This window comes from Corvus brachyrhynchos, unplaced genomic scaffold, assembly GCF_000691975.1.
Source record: "Corvus brachyrhynchos isolate BGI_N302 unplaced genomic scaffold, ASM69197v1 scaffold4, whole genome shotgun sequence".
In the NCBI taxonomy this organism is placed as follows: Eukaryota; Metazoa; Chordata; class Aves; order Passeriformes; family Corvidae; genus Corvus; species Corvus brachyrhynchos.
In genome coordinates, this window is record NW_008237878.1 from 5,862,870 (window position 1) to 5,884,325 (window position 21,456).

A 21,456-nucleotide genomic window follows, 5' to 3' on the forward strand; every position below is an offset into this window, starting at 1 on the left:
TTCGCCTGCCCCATCCCTGCTGATGTCAGTAAGGAGTACCCTCTAAATCACAGAGTTGGGAATTTGACATTTATCTACAGTGAACCATTTAAAGTTTGTCTCCTACAGTTGTTAAGAAAAACCCAAAACCCTGAAAGTAACATTCCACAAATGCCAGCTATGCTGGGGTGTTGAGACCTACCTGAACAAAGTGACATACACTTTGAATAGTAATAAAAACAACCTAAATATCAAAAAAGAATACAATTAAGATAGGTCTTAAGGAGGAGATTACAGAAGACAACGTGATACACACATTATTTTACTGTTGCATTTTTCAATCTTCATATACCTTTAATTTCCCTCATGCTATTCAACCTCTAGTCAACTTCCTTGCTTAAGTGCTAAAAAATACTGAAAAAAAAAGTTGAATTCCACTTTTAAACCCTCAGTTTTAACTGGAATTGAAATTATGCAAAGTAGTGCTGTTCATGTACAGCTCTTACATCACAGCTCTCCCACTATGTCATTAAGTACTTTGCAAGCCAGTGTGGGATCTCATCCAATGAAAAAAGTGGCAAAATAAAAAACCACCAAAGATGCACCAAATCCACAATATGCTGAAAGGGAAACATATTCTGCATTTCTACCCTTGATTCCACACATAAGAATACAAGGAATTCTCAAGCACAAGGCACTTTGCTTAATTCTGACCCCTCTATGTCATGTTATACCAACACAGCTGGATCCCAGAAGTGCTGTGTCCTGGGTTAGGGAGCACATCTGTGCTGGTACTTCAGAACAGACTTTTATGGCACATTCAATCCCTCTTACCATGACAAGCAGTGGAAACAACTGAAATGGACTTGTTCTCTCAAGTGCAAGGCAAAAAGTTACTGAACAAAAGACAAAGTCATAAACCAGTTTGTCTTCACCTGTTATAAGAAACTTAAAACTCCTGTTATCCTGTATGGCTAAAAAGAACAGCAAAGCTACAAAGCTTGTACTCCAATATTCTCATTTGTATCTCTTATGAAAAGTGTCTTTTATTACATTTAAATTTCCTCAATTCAGAAATGTGTTCAGCTCTAAGGAGTGTTAGATATGCACTGCTTCTTTCACATTAAGAAATAAGGTAGCTCTTAACTAAGTCATGTATAGCAATTTTTAGTTAAAAAGAGAAGAATGGCAATCGAACACATTGCAGTGCCTCAGAAAGGATGAACACTTCACTAGCAATTAGACAGAAAAGAAAGTGAACCACGCCTGAGATATCACACATGCTCCAATTAAATTTGAAAAGTTGCTAAGTTTTACAATAATCAAGCACAAGACAGATGCAATGAGCCAAAACCAAAGAAATGGGCATATCGAAAGTCAATCTCTTAGAAGATGTCAAGACACACATCAACAGATCATGATTTTGCAAACCAAGAAGAGTTTTACAGGGTCAGTTCTTGGGTGAGAGACAGTTAAATAAAATCCACAATTAGCACTAGGTTACTCAAAATGATTTGCTGAACTTTCCTCTAAATTTCTTATCAGCTGGCACAACATTCCTTGGTGCAAGGTATGTTGAAATAAGCATTTTCCAAAGACTGTCATTGTTAGCTTTTATCTTCTTTAGAATAAGACGCTTAAACATACAGTCCCTGTCTCCCCAAACTTGTTCTTGAACAATACTTTTCACTCATTTACCCTATACAGTCTTCCATTTACAACTAAAACAGCTGCCACATATCACCCACCTCAGCAAGCAGTGCCCCATCAGTAGCTCGCTCCCTCATCCACACAAAGAATAACTTTAAAAGCAGTGTAGTTTAAATTGCCTTTCAAATCCTGTTTGCTTTTTAAGCACCTTGTTAAACTAAGCAAAACTCTCTTGTGAGTTTAGAGATTATGTCCCCCTTCTTATGCATTTGATCATGCAACCAGTCTGGAAAGGAAGCGTCATCCTGTCAATTAACAGGCCTTGAAACTTTGCCCTCAGTTAAAGCGCAAACAGCTCCACAACGGAGCCCTACAGAACAGCAGATCTGCCAGCAAATACTGGCTTTTTTCTTTCAGATGATGGTGCAAACATTCTAGAAAGTAGGTTGTACCTTGTCATTCAAGCAATAAAAGCATGCCTGGACACAAAACCAGAAGTGAGATGAAAAATAAATCGTACTTTCACCCACCACCCTGCTGCCTGCCCATTTTACCCTGCATGAGCAAACATCCAGGCAAACGACACATGAGTATTGTCAAACTGCAATTCATCATCTTCCTCTGCAGAGATGATCTGGCAGTGCACGACATCTCTGCTAAGTAACATCTCTCAATAGCCAAGTTACATTTTGCTTTATTTCATGTTATTAAGCTTTGCTTCCACCTCCTTGGACCACCCTAAGGGATTCTTCTCTGTTATGTTCTTCAAATACTTGCAGATAATCATATCTCCTGCTCAGACATCATTTAACCAAGTTTCATGCATTTCTTTTCATCTTCTTTCCCTCATAAATCAATCCCTTCAGCCTCTCCAGCATTCTTGCTGCTCTTCCCTGAATTTCTTCCAAACTACTGACATCTCTCAGCAACTGAGGAACTACCAATTGCATGCTGTACTCTAGATTTGTTTTTTGTAATCTAAAGAAAGATAATTACATCTTTTCAATAAATATTAATGCTCTAAGCCTGGAACAAATCTAAATCAGGAATTTCATTATTTTGGGTTTTTTTTCCAGAATGGATAGTAATTATCCCCATTTCACAGAGCAGAAGAGCAGAGAGAAGTATCTGCCTTATTGCTGCACACAAGCAGTGCCAGAATAAGAAACAGATCCACGTTCTGCCATTCCCAGTTGTGGTCTGCCAAGTTACAGCCCACAGATGACATAAGACAATGCTCCCAGGCTGATCTGTAAGCAAACACAAGCCACTTCCAAGTGAGTCTGGAACAACATCAGGGGAGCCCAACACTTGCTCGTGTGAGTGGGTGCTGTTGGCACCAGTGGGACCATGCAACACCCTAAGGCATGCCATGGTCTGTCATTACCTTTAGTAGTCAGGACACAAATCTCTGACACATCTACTTAATTTTTACTGCTATGGAGAGGTTTGTTTCTAAAACCAGCCATCAGCTATCATCAGGTCAACTGGCTGAGCAAGCTAACTCAGTTCCAGAGTTCAAGACTGGTTTTAAATATGAGCGGACTGATTGAATGCCAGGCTGAGGCAGTACAAGGCAGTTTTTAACCTGGACATTTCCTTCCCTTCCCTCCCACTCTGATACATTTCCAAAGGAATCACAGAAAAATTACTTCAGAAAAATTTTTAAAAAGCTCTTTGCAAAAAAATCTGTAAGAGACTGTATGAGAGGAGGCAAGGATGAAGCATAGGTTGGGGGATAAGGGAGAGAAAAGTCTGACCAGTTAAATTAAAAAAAAACCCCAACCCACAAACAGGATGCAGACACATTAAAAAAGCAACACTGATCTAACAAAGGAATGTGAACTGCAGTTGACTCAAGCAGCATCACAGCAATGGCCCTCCCCCTACACCCAAATCGCTGCAACTCTTAAAGATACAGGTTTTCAGGCTCTTTCAAATCCTGTGCTTCTTTCCCATTCCTTGATACTCTTAACCTGACTTAATTTAACCTATTGCCTTTTCTTTCCAGACAACAAGAGTACCCAAGTTTGACCCAGACTAAAGCAAAGCAAACTAAGTTGTATTATTCTGCCTACCTTAGAGAGGTATTAAATTCTAGCATTCTGCTACATATCCTTCTCATTGAAAGAACAAACCATAAAGGGTCCTCTGTTTTCAAGGTCTGCTGTTCAACATCAGATGAGTGTAACCAAGATTAGATAATGAACACCTTGGCGAAAGCTATCATTTCTTCCCACTAACTCAACAGACAGAGCAAAATGCCATTATCTAAATCTATATACTATTTTCTTCATGTTATTACTGGTTCACAATTACAGCTCCTGCTTACATCCACAAGGGTGCCAAAGACTCCTTATAAGGCTTCTCCCTGTCCCAGGAAGAACCATTTCCTCCATCCAAAAATGTAGAAATAGCAATGTAAATGCCATCCTCCTGTTCTTTTTGTTCATCAAATTTTTGCCTCCAGGAGAGAAAAGTTACTAAGAACATTACATAATTATATTTTAAAGCAAGACATCATCTTGATTTTCAGCTCTAAGGTCATCTATGCATCATTTCATCACCTACCTGAAGGGACCCTCAGTGAATCCCTACAAGCTCTTCTATACCAGAAAACTAAAAGCAAACATGTATCTGGTGTAACCTTTTCTTTAAATGTGTATTTTTGCTAATTAGGCTCTCAGACCTATTTGAAAAGTCTAGCATTTGGTGACAAAACTAGAAGTACAGCTAGGATAGAACACATGAGATATTTTATATAGTCAGAAAATCTTATCTTGTAATAGGAAGAAGAAAGGAAACTTGCAGAGGGTCAAAATTAGAGCAGTTGCATCACACTAAGTTAAATGGAAAATAGACCATCTTCTGCAAGAAATCAGGGAACTTCACCTTTCTCTGTAGGTCAATTGCTATGTTGATTGTTTGCTGTCATAGAACATAATAATTTCTTTTCTCCACTTGTTCAACAGAAGTAATCTTTCTCATCTCCCTAAGAGGATGGGGGATTAACTAGTGACAAATGGGCTGAAGACACAAGAGAAATACAAAAAATACTGCCCCGTATCTTTAAAATCTTATCCTGCAATCTGAGTTAAATGCAACACCTATTATTGCCTTTTGAAAAGGCTCAGAACTACTCTCCTGCCTTAAAAGAAAGAAAAAAACCAAAACAGTAATGACACTTACAAACTCTAGCACCCGTCATCTCCCATGCTCTAACCTACAGAGGCATAAATCCTTCCTGTAATTCACCAAGGATGAAAAATACCGTTGTACGTAATATTATAAAACCAGGAGACATGAACAATAAAAAACTCTCAAGATGTCCAAAAACCCATTTATCAAGCAGGTCTTGCTTGAAGGCAAGTTAGGTAATAACATGCAGAACAGCCAATTTAAGGAACTTGCATCCAATATACTATATTTAATAAGTAGCTACAGGTAAAAATGATTGCAGGTTTGCTTTCTTTTACTTGTTCACATACATTAGGAGAGGAGAGATTACCACAAACCTTTCTGGGCACAGCATGATTTCTGTGTTACTGCCACTTAACAAGAAGTCATTTTGAGACCTGAGTTTGTTGACGCAGGGGATGTGGCTTCAGGCCATTCGGTCTCACACTAAGTCACAGCCTCCATCACATAATTAGAAGAGGTACAGTCCCCACCAGATCAGTGCTCCAACTGGGTATGAGCCGATTTCAAAACTTCAGGAGATTACTGGTAGCACTTTACCTTGCAATATGGAAACATCCTCTACACTTGACACAGATTAGTATTTGTTAGCTGCTAAGCACCTACCTGGAATTCGGATTTTAAATTTACCACTTTGTCCAAAACCACCGTCTATTATTCCATCTTCTCCTGTAGACAGTTTCACTTTCAGACCCACAAAAATTTGGATGTTTGTTTCCTTTTTAAACAACGAACGACCAATCACACTGTAATCATCCATCACCTGCAAAAAAAAAAAAAGGATTCATAAGTTTACAATCTAAAGTGACAAGAAATTATCCATGATACATGCTAAGTTTGGCAACTTCTATCACTCTGCCTCTGACAAACCATTTATCCCCAAATGAGCAAAACTCTAGATGAGTCATCTAAACTGCTGAGTTTAAGGCAATTTGTGTCTAAAATCATAGAAGACTTTATGACTTAACCTATTTCTGCTTCTACCTCCCTTACCAAAACATAGGAAGAATAAAACCTGCATCAGAACATGCTGTAAAGATCAGTTAATTAAAATCTTTTTTCTGCTTTGAAACCTTTCCATGAAAGTCACTTAAGTACCTATGCTCACAAAAAAGTTTATTTCATTATTTATTCTACAGCTAAGTACATTATCACCTACATAAACATTCTTTCTTTCTCTTAGCTCCAGATCTGCACTCCAACAGCTACACTTCCAAAGAATGACAGTGTTTCTAAATAGAGCCTTTTAAATATTCACCTTTACATACATACTGATTTGTTAAACCAAGAGCCTTATGACCATTGTATCCAATTTTAATTTCAAGGTTTGTAACCCAGTGGGAAGAACCATTCCAAGTTGAATTCTTAATTAAGCTATCAGGAACAAGAGGCAGTGAGGTTGGTGGGTAAGGCAAGATAAACAACCCTCCCTTAGGCATTACAAAGTATAAGGTGCAGTCAAGTGAGCCTAATCCTGTAGGTGTGAATATCCTTGTATACCCGACGCCTGGAGTTACTCTACCTTGTAGACGCGGAAAGAACATTTATTTATCAGAATAAATATGGGGATATTACTGAAATCTTTCCAAGATTATTTTTTGTGGTAAAAGTTGCAGCTCCTCTTCATATCTTGGGAACCTTTTTTAGCTACACCTAAGGGTTTTAAAGACCAAAGTGACTTAGAACAGCAAAGAATTACAACCAGTTTTGAACACTTCCTTTCCTCCAGTTTAAATGCACTCAAAATATTGATGACTCAAAGTATTGCTGGTTTATTAAGCAACTGTCCTCCCCTGAAGCCTCCTCCATAAACTATAATGCATACAGAGACTCAAATCCCTAGGACTGTTATTGTTTTGTTACACATATATGCCTCTACTTTAATGCCAATCTCAGTATGGTAGTAAATCTAGCATCAGAAATTTCATTTTTGTTTTATTTTAAACAGAGCTTCCTTGCTCAGCTATAAACAGCCTTGAAAGGGCTGTGCAGTATTAGAGAGCACTGGCAGGACCTCTCCCTGTCCTGACCAGATGCAGGATGAGAAATATCTACAGCCCTTCTTGCTTCTGTCACATGGACATGACAGCAGGACAAGCAGCTCTGCTCTGGGTGCAGCCAAGGCTGTAGGCAGAAACACTCAGATGCCTCAACAACATTCACTACCCGAACATCCACTCCTCATCTCTCCCCAAAATGACACATTTCTGGCTTTTTGTTGTGTTTGACCTCTCCCACTGCTTCAAAATAGCTTGTGAACCACTGATGGCAGTATCACTGCTCAGCAACATCTTGGCTGAAATGTAAAACTGAATAGTATCTCTTCCTAGAGCCCCTGATAATAGGTGGTGGTAGAGGGAGCAGAAGCTTTCAGGCACACTCACCTTTCTTTGGGTCTGAAACAGAAGACTAGAAGAAAAAGAAGCTGTTAATTCCAACCTGAAGAAGCACTTACATTCTCAAAACCTACATTTTTTCCAGTTGCAGTAGCTGGAGAAATTCAAGTGTTACTTCATCCTATAAATCTTTTATTCCTAAAGCAAGAATTTCAAAACTGTTCATCCCTCTTGTTCCACTGCTGGCTACATGTTTCTTCCCCCCATGCTTGAAATACAGACAGTACAATATGCTCCAGGGAAGATCTCCAATATATCTATTATTTTTGCAGTTATCCCTCAAATGGCACAGGAAGCCAACTTTAAAGGCCACACAAACATCTTTTATTTTTCCAAGAGCACTTCAAAGTTATAGTTAACTTAATTAAAAATGGAATTACAGGGTGAGCAACCATACTAGGCTAGCATGGTTCAGTTTAGAGCCTCCCCAGCAAGGTTGACAGAAAAAACCCCAGTGATTTCTGTGAACAAGTGTTACAGGCATCATGTACCTTAGAGTAAACCAGCAATGATAACCTTTAACTGATTATTAGAACAGAAACAAAATCTATCACCATTTAGCTATGCCACACTCACTTAAAACCTTTGAATTAAAAAACCCTCATCTTTTATAAAGAAAGGTGCTTTTTAGGGTCTTGCTCTTGTACATTCAGTATAGCAGAGTAACCAAGGGCTCCAGATGCACTGTTCTTTTCACTCTAATGGTCAACTCCTTAAAAAAAAAAATCCCTCCTTTAACCAATCAATACGTTCTGTAGGTATCACCATGATTCCTTGGGCATCTCTACAGGCCATTAGAAACAAAACCACTTTAGTGGTGCTGAGATAGTAAGTGATCAGTGACTTGCCTGACTGGCTATTTGGAATAAAATCTTTATGACCCAAGGTCTCAGTCTCACACACTAAATACTACACACCCCATCCTGTGCCATCCATGCCCTCCGGTGAGCCTACCATCAATTTATCCCTGACAAAGACAAAATAACTAGAGAATGCCTGTCCTAACAGGAACTAAGATAACTGGATCAGTCTCTGCATTAAAATAAATGAGTGTAGCAGAGAATTGCTATGAAGGAAAGCTCATTTTCTGAACTTTAAGATTACATTAGGAAAAAAAATAAAAGAAAAATTAAATTTTTGGTTTAGTTGTGCTTTGTAAAAAGGCAGAGAAATACATGTTGCTCTCTCTAACTGAAACTCAACACTTCCAATTACTTTACCAGCAATTTACCTCCAATCGTGGGATTTTAAGTTAATCCCCTTTGAGTTCTCAGAACATCTACAATGGCAATCACTTTGCCTATTAGCTGAACAGCCTTTTGGGAGAGCTTTCTGCTTGTCTCTCAAACACTTTTTTTCAGTATAAAATATTATGAACTTACAAATCCAAATGCCACAAAGACAGTAAGGGATACGCAGTCTGCTCTGAAGCAGCAGCAAGGGGCCTAGCAATGAGGGCAGACTAATTTTATTAACTTCAGGGAAACTTCAAAAAGCTTTAGGGCTTTAATGCCAGACAGAGACGACCCCAAAAGTCAGTTTAAGTGCTGCATAAACAAAGGATTAGGGCAAGAAAAAGCTGAAGGCTCCTTGCATTTCTTGTTTATATTGTCATATGACCTAGTAGGAGTGGGAGAGGGCTGCCTCTCTGACTTTAATCCCCCATGGTGTACAGTGGCGTTTCAGTTCACTGACCTACATTATGATAATATTTTTTTAAATTTATGGGCAGAGGTGCAGCATCAAACTCACTTAAGGACTTTAGAAAAAGAAAAGGGGCGGGAAGGGAAAAATACCCAGAAGAGAAATTTTCTGGCTGGTATAGTCTCCCCCTCTCACTTAGGTTAGATCAGCAGCTTAGAAAGGGATTTCAAGTTCAAAGGGAACGTCTCTGTTACTCTTGTTTTATGGCTTAGACCAGAGGACACAATAGCACTGAGTTTATGAAATATCCCTTCCCAGTTGGCTTTTGTGTTTGCACAAAAAAAGTAAACAGTGCTTTATAACCATAGGTGAAGTATGTGCATCTCTGGAACATAACCCTTGTGCTAAAACCAAGAAGTTCACATAAAAAAATAACCAACTCGCACTCCCCATCTCAGGAGTACTTACTCTGCCTTAGACTGTTTGCAAAACCACAGTTCATGTTATGTGCTAGAATTCAGTGCAAACCATAGTATTAATTCCAAGGAAAAACAACTCCGGGATTCCCCCTGGAGCAGGATAGCAAGTTACACTGTCCAGCCTGTTAAAGGTCCTCCTTTTTACAATAATTTAGAAATGACTGTCATCTGAACACCCTCTCAAACAATCCATCACACACATTTTGAGAGCAAGTAACTCTCATCTCTTAATGTATCTGTAGGAGAACGAAAAAGTGGATCAGAACAGAAATACACAAGTGGTACCAGTATGAGAGGGAAATAAGGAAAGGTATAAGACAGAGAAAGTAAAAGCACTGAATATTAAATACTAGAAAATATACAGAGAAAGAGAAGCAATAACCTTTTCTGATTTAATAAAAATTATATGAGTGTAAAAAGAAACATTTTTTAAAAGCCTAAGGATTATTCTCAGCAAACTGATAAATTGGTTCATTGAAACTAAAGCAGAAAAACAACAGGAGAGGAAAAAGGAACAAAAAGAACCCATGACTAACACAGAGAATACAAAGCATTTTTATTACTTTTTTGTACCTCAGAAAAAGTACACTCGAGACATCTTCATCATGATCAGTGACAGCTCATTTATTTCTAAAAAACAGTTTCAAGCAATTTCCATTTCTGTGTCAGAAATGGGAATATTTTTGAGGCAGCAAATTCCAGTTCTTTTTTAAAACAAAGTTTCATACGTTAAGAAAATGATGGTACATGAGGCCACAAAAAGGGTGAAGGAGAAAGGAACTGAGAGAATTGCACCAATGATTGAATTTCCAGCTTTTTTGACTCTACAAAGACTCCTAGTTTATAGCTGGTTACTGAGAACTAGGTGAACAACTTGGTACAAAGAAAGAATTATTTGGTCAGCCACAGCTTTTTTTCCTCAAGAGCTTACTTACGGAAGCATAAAGACTTTTCTTTCTGCAACTGCCTCCAGCACTAGAAGCCTTCAGCTTCAGGTCTCATTACTGCTGTTTTCATAGAAGCCATCCCATCAACATCTCCGCATATCCATTAACTTGGTTTTCAGATGTTCGTCCCATCTCTCACCAGTCCATGTTTCCTGTATCCAAGACACATTTTCCTTTCTCTGCCTTTCTGAGTAAAGGGACAATCATGTTTGGGAATATTTAACAAGCAGCCATGAAATCCCCCTCTCTTTGCTGAGCATTGTGCCGCCACTAGAGCCTGGTAAAACCTTGCCTGGCAGCAAAAAAAAGGAGTGATGAGTACTGAGTCAGGACAATGAGTGAGAGGCGCACAACCAGACTGCTTTAGGTTCTAAAAGCTCCATACCTCCCCAACAACATTCTCCAGGCACATACAGGGTACCAACAGGGCACTACTCATTCATTATGCACCTTTACAGTCCAAGTTTCCTTCACCTCTATTTAAAGCTTAGAAGGGTTGAATCCCAAAACAAACACAGGCACTGAATTCCTGACATGGTCTGAATGAACACATTAGTTTTACCAAGTAAGAAGAAACTGGTTCGTGTCATGATTTCATTTTTTATTAATCTATGCTGCATTCCCGTTATGTGGGAAAGGCAACATCAACAGATATGGAAAAGAGGAGGCTCAAGAGTGTTACTACATCCTACACCATCCATCTCCAGATCAGCCAGCCTTGGCTTTCTACACAGATTAAAAACCCTGTGATGTTTACTATCCAAGAAAAAAAACAAGAAACGGGCTGTTCTGTAGACAAGATGGAATGTACAGGTCTTGACCTGCATTTGTAAGCACGACACAGAGAGGACTGCCAAGCTGAAGAGGGCTCCTCTTCCTGGAGGAGGTTCTGAGCAGCCAGGAGGACTCTGGTGGTACCTCCATGACTTAAAAACATACAGGCAATTTCTTAACTATTTTCAAGTATTTTAACTGTGGTGATTTCAGGTTCTTAGATCCTAAACATCCAAAAGGATACATCAGTAGGACATGGCAAGTCTCATTTGGAATATTGCATAGACCTGGCACGTAGCAGGAGGTCAGGTATAGTGACAGTAAGTTAAATTTCTTTCTAAAGGAAACAGCCCACAAATAGATTGAGGAGGGCAGGGGGAACAAAGAGCAGAGGCTTACAAAATCCATACTGGAAATTAAGCAGGCAACAAGGACGGGACAGGCCTGGAAAGAGCTGCCTGAAGCAACTGATGCTGAGGAAGGGAGATAGCTGGCTCTTGACAGATTTGCATTCCCCTCTCATGACACAGCATAGACATACAAATATCCTGAGTCTGTCCCCTCCCCTAAGGATCTCTAACTCCAGTGTTGGATCTGCTACCTCTATTGGGTAACAGCTTCCTTCTGCCATTTGGCTAACAAGGTTTGTGCTATCAAGGAACAGAAGCCTCTGCTACACAGTCAGATATTTGCAATTCCAGCCCCAGTGAAGGTGTACAGCAAAGGCATGGCCATGCTTCAGTAATACGGAGGTTTAGTTTTACTTTATCTTTTTACTTTAAAAATACCTAGGAAATTAAATAACTTAGGTTTTATATAAATGTAAGTTGCAGAATTGGGCACTTAAGAAATGCCAGATGTCCATACAACCTTACCCCTGTTCCTCTTTGATATGCCCCATGATATAGTCTTTACACGACCACATCCAAAAAAATTTCAGAGGAACCTTGCCTTATTAAGTGCACAGGGTAGAGGCACAGGGGAACAGAATTAATGTTGCATAGGCAACTGTAAATCTAGTATTTCCTAACTTTCAAGTTCTTGATTTTGCAACCTACGTAACATTCTTAATTTATTTTTGTATCCAATAAATAAAATGGTGTATTGGTTGCCTTGCTGACAAACTGATTCCCCCACAGGTGACTCTTACACAACCTCAGAAAAATCAAGACCAGCTGTCCACACACTTGCAAGACTCAAAAGCATGTCTGCATTTTAAATTTAATAATATAAATAATAACCATAGGTGTTACTCAAACCTTGCAAAATTCTACTACCCAGTCACATGGAGCAAGCCATTCTTTTGCTGATGAGTGAAAAAAACCATTTTTTTTCCTATGGGTAAGAAAACAGATTCTGCAACTTACCTGGTTCACTTTTATGACAAATTTATTGTACTGTGTTAATCCATATGCTGAGTTAGGCTATATCAGGAAACATCACCATCCTTTTCTCAGCAGTGTTTAGCAGAAATGGTATTTCTGTTTAATGGGCAGTAAGCCCTCCCTTCCCCCTTCTCCCACCAAGCTTCTCAAACTCTTTTACTCAAAAACGAAACAAGAGGCAATAAATAAATGCATCTTTTATATTCCTATTTAGCAGTGCATTTGAACTAGTGAATGTGCTGTGCACTTTTATTCACCTGATTGCCTTAATCTCTGTATTATTACTGTATTTAGCATACCATCAGCAGCCAAGCAGAACCAAACAAACTCATGTTCAGACTTCAAAGCAGGAAAAATATTAATTGTGGCGTCTGCATGTTTATAGTAGATGATGGAGTGACATCCACCACTTCTCCCAGCTAGAGTCACAGAGGGTTCTGCAGACAGCCCAGGCCACTGCTTGTGCCTGCAGGCAGCACTCAATCAGATTTCACAGTCTGGCCTTGTTACTCACTTTGTGCCCCTATCAGCCTGCACAGCCCACCTCAGTCACCCAGAAAGCATCATTACCTGGCTGATGCAGGGTTTTACTTGCTATGCCCCTGGCACTACACTGTCACTATAAGAAAATAACAGATGCAACATTAGCTCCAGTAAGGCAACGAAACATCCTTTACCTAGAAATACGTTTGATGGAAGAATCTAACTATCCAAGAAGGTAAAATTTAATTCTCTTCATTCACAGCAGCACCATGCAACCACGCAAAAGAAAATTCAAGGAACAGTATTTTCTGTCGCACATGTTTTAAAAACAGTCTATAGGTACAACTCTGTGAAACAAATTCTAGTATTACAGGTATGTGGAAAGGATTCAGTGAAAAAAATACTGGTGTTGCTTATGCATGATCCACCACCGAGGAATGTTTCCAGACAGCAATACTCTGGTACTCCCACATTAACCTACTGCCTCCTCAAGCAAAGGTAATGTCCACAGAACTGGTCACATCCCTTAAATTAATCACGTCAAATGTTCCTATTCACTCATGGGCAAGTCCATTTTTCCTCCTATGCACCCTCCTTCAGCAGTCTGGTTAAGTTTGTGGCTGAGCTACTACAAACTTGGCATGTGCTCAGTAACTAAATGTTGCTGTTTCCACTCATAAAAAGCCATAAGGAATTAAAAGAAAAAATATGGCTCATAGTTTTTAAAAACCCACCATTTTCAAAACTGCTGCTTTTGAAAATGTCTAGGTCCCCAAGGGACAATCTGGGTCATTGCTGGTCATCAACAAATTTAATACCATTTTGTCACAGTTCCTGCAGATGCTGACTGGTACTCGTCTCCACAATATCCCATCCTTCTTCTGAAAGGCCAGAAAGATCTGCGAAGTGATGGAGACAAAGACCTTCCCTTTGACCACTCAGGTAATGCACTTGCTCTGACAAAGCTCTTCCTATCCTGCTGTAAGAAGAAGAAAAAAACCCAACACTTTTTAAAGATGCTGAAAGATAAGCTTTCCTCCATTCAGGCTTCAAAAGAGATGCACTGATAAAGATCTTGATAACTTACCCTGCTTTCACATCTTGCTCTTGCAACAAAGAGTTTCTCCTTGGGGACACTTAGATCACAGCAATATCCAAACAATTAGTTACATGCTCTTATTAAGCAATAAGCATCCCTAGAAACTAAGCATGCTGGCTATGTGATGGCCTCAGCCCCCCAGAGAATGAGTACAAGAAGAAAACTCACTATCCAGAAACCCACAAAACCTGTGAACAGAGTGGCTATTAACAAAACCAGGACACCATGCACCATGATTACCATCACGTAAAGCCTAAGAGCAAGGCAAGTAATGAGAAAGATACATTAAAAACTTTGAAATAGAGAAAATTCTTCTAATTGTCAGAGGAACACAGATAAAGTATCTTTAGAAAGGACAAGCAATCTGCTACACTTAAAAAATGAAACCATTCCAGCCAACACGCGTGTATTTTTCACTACACAAGCCTGAAGTGCAGAAGGTGCAGCTCACACTGTGCAAGGCAGAGTTTTCCTTCTCCTTTTGTTTCTGCCACAGAGCTACTGATTTACGAGTACCCTTGACAATAGGACCCTGTGGCAACCATCCTAGGACAAATCCTGCTTGTGCAAACATTTTCAAAACAGGCAGAATATCTGAGTCATGCAGGAAAGCATGATGCACTCCTATGGTTCACCTTTTAGTTGAAACTCTCTCCACTCAACCTGTATGTTCATGGAAGCTAAAGAGCAAATAATGTGACAAATACAAAGGATTTATCCCAGGAACTGAGTAACTGTTTCATGAGTCAGACTAGAATTAACCTGCAATGCTGCACAGAGGTGAAATTCAAAGAAGGTATTTCAGAGATGATGTAGGATTAATACAAGTCTCTGCCCACAGAACTGTGAAGAGCTGAATGGTGAGCAGCTTGTCTCCAGAAGCGAAGCATAAGACGAAGGACAACAGTTGCCGCTAATCTTGGCCATTTGTCTCCAACTCCAGGAGCTGCTGACCTGCTGCAGCTCAGCAAGCCCACACCCACCACCAGCACTGAATGCCAAATCAGAGGGACAAAACCTCCTTCACACTCGTTTACCCCTTTTTTTACCAAGAATCCCACATCACACTCCTTAGAGCCACACTGGAGTTCACAATAACACTCTCTTTTACCTTTTTATCAGTACAAGCCACTTGTTGCCAGCCTAGCTTTTTCCTATTGAAAGCACATTTGTCAGGCAGCCAAGGGTTTGCAAAAATAAAGCATCCAGAGGGCGACAGTCTCTGTCTCCACATAACCACACCAGAAAGATGCTCTTGACAGAAACTTCCTCCCACTGAACTTCTCCCCTCTCTCAAGTCCTCTCTGCAAGAGGAAAGCTGGACTAGTATTTCATATTGTTTTTGAAACCATCAAGTTAAGCAAATACAAACCTCTGCCACTGCCCTCTTAGTTCTGATGGAATAGCGTATTTTGATTTTCCTTAAAACTTACCATACTTACTTTAACATAAAAAAACCCAAAACAACAAACCAGTCTAAAGCAAGAGAGAGCATTCACACATTTCCATAACAGCTCAAAAATATCAAATTATATAATACCAGATAAAAACCATTACTGCAGTAGAATCACACAACTTTTTCATAACCAATATGCAATCCCAGCACCTCAGACAACACTAACTTCTTGTATACTAATTTGTCATAGACCACAGTAATACATATTCCCCTTTACCCTCCTTCCCCCAAAAAATCAGTGAATAAATAAGCAAGGATGCACTACAGACAGGCATACACAAAGATTTTGAAGAACAACAGTAGTCAAGTTTGATTCTTTCTCTCCCAGTGCTCCACTCCATCTTGGCATTAGAGAAGTAAGATACCAAAAGGAAAAAGTGAGCAGTAAAAAATGCAATGACAGGGTACTTGAATTTTTGTAGAACATTTCCATTACTTCAGCAGATGAGAAAAAACAGGAAGCTTAGGCATAAGATTTCATGTAAAATGTACTACTTGAAGACTGTTCGCTAGCTTAAGTATGATTTTTTACTTTAAAATACGGTGTAGTAAATGCCATAGTTTCCATGGATTTGATTTCTATGTGAAACAGGAAAACTGTCACACTTCCTTGTAGAGAGACAAAAAAATGCTGGAGAATAAATATTCTTGTTTTATTAAAAAAAAATAAACCTTACAATCCAGAAGGGTTCTGTGCACAAGGGGCACATGAGAAAAATACCGTGATGCTGAAACATAATGAATTTACAGTTCTTGCTATTCCATCAGTGCTCAGAAAGTAATCAGAATAGGAACAAAAAGCCAAACCATAAATGCCTGATTTCTCCTGGGTAAACTGGTAGTTAAACTGCAGGGAATTTATTTTAATTCCAGCAGCAAGCAGGGGGGCTTGGGAGACCCCACATCAGATTAGCAGCAATGTTTTACAAATGGGCACTATTGAATTCCACTGCATCCCAGTTATGGGAGCATGTTTCTATCCCGAACCTGGGAAGGCGGACGTTACATGCCCCTGCCTCCCTCTCTCCCAGCCTTTCAGGAAGCTATGCAGCTAATTTTCCCCAGCAGTATTCTCTGAAGGAAAAGTTCTGTTCTTGTAAAGGTAACATGTATTTTTTAATTATTATTATTATTATTATTTTATGCCTCCCCAGGGAAGGTGAGGAGGGGGGAGCTTCCTTGCTCAACAGAGAAAGAAATTTTCCTGTATCAGTGCCAAGAATAGACACCCTAAATTCAGCGATCCTAATCTCCAGCCATCCATCAGCAGCAGGGTGGAACCAGCTGATTCAGATTTTCTATTAGCTGGTGACTTTGTGTACAAAAATAAGTCTCTGTACCACCCAATTGTTCCTGCTGCTGTGCTCTGCAAAGCAGACTTAACCAGCAGCTACCTCGGCTGTAAGTACTTCCCCAGCAGGCCCTTTATACCTGGCACAATCCTCTTCCCACCAACTCTTCCAAGTCCCTGAGTGCTCCTGGGACTTTACACCATGAGCCTTTCTTACATTATTTGCTCCATTATCCCTTCAGCATGCATCAGGGAAAATGCCAGCTCCAAGCATCTGCAGTACCACAGAAGGCAAAATCTGGGTGCAAACAAAGCTGCAGAAACTCTTTGATGGCAACTGTCCCTTTACAGGACCAATGAGTATCCATACACACAGTGACCAAGGCACATATATAGGGCACACTGTGAGACAAAAGCAGGGTAAAACAATAAACCTCCCTGATCTACATTTTAAAAGGCACAGGAAGATAAAACAGTTCACTAACATAGCCTAATAAATTACTCTGTTGGTCAAATATTAAATAACCCATGTTCATTGGTTATTTTTTGGGCCAGAAAATAAAGTATGTGTAATTGATTAACATTATTCCATCATTTACACAGTAAAATCAAGAGCAGAATATATAAACTGGCAAACAGTTTGAAAATAACACTAAATAAAAACAATTGAAATTGTATGACCAGAGCTAACAGCAAACTCTGTTAAACCCCATCAGACAACTCACACAGTTGGTACTCGGCAAGTTTTCAAGTGCCATAGATCAGTGCCATGTATGGGGAGTAAAAATAAAGAATGTGGGACCAGCTCACCTCAGTTAGAGAAAAGCATATGTCTCCATGGCTCACACAAACTTCTGTTCCCATTCTTATTGTAAGCCAGGTCTCACTGGATCCTGGCAGCATGAGCCACACACAAGTGAGTCAATCTCTAGCCAAGATAAATGCTAATGTTTCATGAGTTCAGAAAGCTCCAGAGCGCCAGAAGAATGACAGACATATATTTGGTCTAGAGCTTCTCCGCAGCATCGAGCTCAGAACACTCTGGACTCCTAGTTCTGATTCAGTATCTCTGCCAGCTAGAAAGAAAGGCAGCTGGACACATCAAACAAAGGAGACAGTACCCCTGCTACCAAAATTGTGAGGAGTGACTGCAGATTTTGGGTGTTTCAGATAACTCATATAAATAAAGATAAAATTTTCAGAAAGCTACAGACATTTCCCTCCTAACTACCTCCCTTCCTACTGACAAAACCAGCATCCAAAAAACCAACACAATGCCACAGGTCTGTTATTCCTTTGAAATAAAAGGCCGCCAAAATCAGAAGTGGAAATTCAAAGGAGAAACTCATTTTGTGGTTTGGTTGGGGGTTTTTTTTGAGCTAAAAATGCAACAGAAACCTCAGGAAAAAAAGGAAGAAATATGAATTGGTTATTTGATCAATTAATTTAGGGAGGCATTTTGAAGAACCTCACTAATCATGCCCTAGCAGGAATCTTCCTACTATTAAATTAGTAAAGCAAACAAACAATATTCAAGAAGTTTTGCATTATACTTTGCAAACATGGTATCATATGCCAAGTGTTTAGTCTTCTATAGCAAATTAAGCAGAGATGTTATGCAATCCTCAACTCAGCTTTATAGAATTTTGAAAAGAAGAATGCTAAACATTTTGTTCAAACAACGAAGTTTGAGTTAGGGAAAAAACTCTAAAAGAGTTCTTTATCCAATATTTAATAGATCACCGATCATACCAATACATCAAGTAAACAAACGCTGAAGTTTGCATCAACTCTGTTCATTAAGGGGTAAACAATTAAGTCATTTATATATTGTACATCTCCACCTAAACTATTCATCATGAAAAATTCCACTACGCTATGTACAAACAAGTGATTCCCCACTGTTGACTGAAGGGTAACTACCACCAAGGCCGAACCTATGCCATCAATGTAACACCAAACCACTAAAGAGCACATCTCTCCACACTGATGGCAGAGTACAAACAAATCCACTTTCATTTCCACTGTAGCTGCTAACTCCTCCACCAAGCACCTCTGTCTTCTGCCACACTGAGATGGGTCAAAATACAAGCACTACAGCAGATGATGATGATGATGATGATTACTACCTGTGTGACATAGAAACAACATGCCTTAGGCACAGCTTAAGTTCTCCGTGTCATGAACCCAATTCCAACGTCAACATGCTATCACTTGTAAGGCATCCTGTAGGAAATTGCTTTTTTTTTGCATGCTAAAATAAATGCTCTTACTTATTAAAATGTAAAAATACAAAGAGATAATCACTTGTGTTCTTTGTGTTATTTGATCAAATGCTACTTTGTGTTTTCTACTGTCTTTATATTTTCAATGTACTGCAGACTGTGTAGAAGACGTCAGTGAAAAGCTGGAAGTTTGGTCACTTAGAAAGGTGCACAAAGCCAGTCTCTGGGAGGAACACACTGATCAGACTTCAAAAGGATCAGTGAAAAACCAGCCTCAAATTACTCAATACTGGATTGCACTGAATAAACCAGTCCCTTTAAACAGTGATTTCTGTTTGCAAGGAGACCAGATGTAATACATCTGGTATATGAACATCAGAAAAACCTGTGTAAAGGCTCTGGAACACAGCAGTGACAATTCTGTAGCCCACCAACATATGTACTTACACAGGACAAGTATTTCTAGTTCCCGTGTATAGCATTAGAGAGACAGCTTACCCTTTCCACTTGTCCTTCTTTGTGCTTCTGTTTGTACACTTTCAGCTTTGGAAGGAAAGTCTCTGTGTAGTTCTTGTCTTCCATGCCTTGGAGCAGTACCCCATGGAATGCCAGCCTGCAGGTATTGGCATGAATATCCGTATCCAGCTTAGAGCCGATCACAAGACACAGTTTAGGACAAGTGACTGGTTTTTCAAACTCCAGCAAAGCCCACTGCTGTTTTGGGAGCTGGACTTCTCCTGCCTGGTCATTTTCTTTGTTCTCCTCTGAAGAAACCAAGTCCTTGGACAAATATTCCTCTTGATAAAGATAATCTTTTTCAAAATCAAAAACATTTTCTTGAATTTCTTCATTGAAGTCAGCAGGGGCTGGACTGAAAAACATCACTCTTCCCATAACTGTTTCATGACCAACTGTGATGTGGAACTTGGCCTTAGTCTGAAGGGCTCCTCGAAAATACTGAATTTTCTTCAAGGAAATTATGGCAGCATGGATGGTGTGAAGTGAATCTGGGGTGCAAATTAGGCCTCGTTCCAGCAGTTTGGGATCAAACTGGGTCACACAGACACCCACTCTGTCACCCTGCATTGCATAAGTCACAGGAGTATGGAACATCTGCATGGACTTGACCTTCTTTGTCACCTACGGATGAAAGGGGAACAAAAAGAATGAAACAATTAATTGCACATGAGTGCATCATACATGTTTATGTCACATGATATGTACTTATATGGTGATGTATCAGCCACATATGACAGCCTGCTGTCTTGTAAGATGAGTGACCTTCTAGGAGAGTCCACAACTCAAAAAGTAGAAAGCCAAAAGACTGAGAACTCCATCATTTAAAGTTACCACATATTTGTACCCCCTACCTTATTCTTTTTGTGTTCATGAGACTGGAAGATTGGCATGACCACAATTATGTCAATACTTACATCATCTGTGCTGCAGTGCCCTCAATACTATCTGCAAATAATCAGACATACCCACACCATGGAATAGCTTAAATATACTCCCTCAAGCATCTGCAGCATCAGAAGTATAGCACTACAATACCCATTCATGCACCCATGTGCCTGTTTTCCCAGCCCTTCCATAAAAATCCCTTCACACACTTCCTTGACATAGTTGAATTAAACTGTAAAATGTTCAGAGCAAAAAAAACTTGTAATGTGTTTGCACAATGAACTCCTACGAACCATCCCTGCAAAATAATTAGTAATATAAAAGCCTACCCTCTCCTAGTCTATAGTTTTCCATATACTAAGAAAGAAAATCCTCAAGGCCTTCTTAGGAAGATTTGAATGTTCATATATAGCTAGCATTGCTGTCACCAAAATGTGGGGCTCCATATCTCAGGAATATTGTAGGAAAAGTGAAGCGCCAAACACTACTTATACCAAAATTTCTCAGATGCTATCAAACTTTGACCTTAATGAGCTTGCTACTGTAATATTTATTTCAAGAAGAGGACAAGAATTAAATAGCTTTTAAAGATCAGTCTAGGCTGAGCTTGATCAGACTAAACCGGTTTAGTTTAACAAGGATTCATTTTGGCATTTTTTCTTTTTCAGTTCAGCAAACCATCACCCTTAATAAGTATCCCTATCCCCTCAAGTTGCATGTAACCAAAATTTTTTTCTGGTAATACAGCCACCTGTTGCATTTGTGCTAATGCTGGGTGCTTGGATAGGTAACCACTCTGCTTCAAGTCCCTACATTAGGTAGCTTTTAATACTGAAATTATATCTTTGGCAATAAAAAAAATATTTATCTCCTAAATAAATATTATATACTTGGACAAAAGTCCTTATGACAGTAAAGTTATATACAGGATTTTTAAAAGGCTGAGACCTCAACATTCAGATCCAAGAACTGAACTCACCATGAGAATGCTCAATTCCAGAGATAACTTTTTTAGTATGCTTTTATCTATATAAAATAGATTATAC

The 21,456-nt window shown here is 39.3% G+C and overlaps 1 protein-coding gene across 1 annotated transcript in view; it reads right to left on the reverse strand.

The window, feature by feature from the left end:
- The window catches only part of EEFSEC (eukaryotic elongation factor, selenocysteine-tRNA specific), a 116,849-nt gene that overhangs the window by 43,276 nt on the left and 52,117 nt on the right, over positions 1-21,456 (reverse strand). Inside the window, exons 5-6 of the mRNA XM_017732510.1 lie at positions 19,505-20,146; positions 5,434-5,590 (exon numbers count right to left, since the gene is read on the reverse strand). Of these exons, the coding sequence (XP_017587999.1) occupies positions 5,434-5,590; positions 19,505-20,146 (799 nt within the window). The remainder of the gene's footprint in view (positions 1-5,433; positions 5,591-19,504; positions 20,147-21,456) is intronic.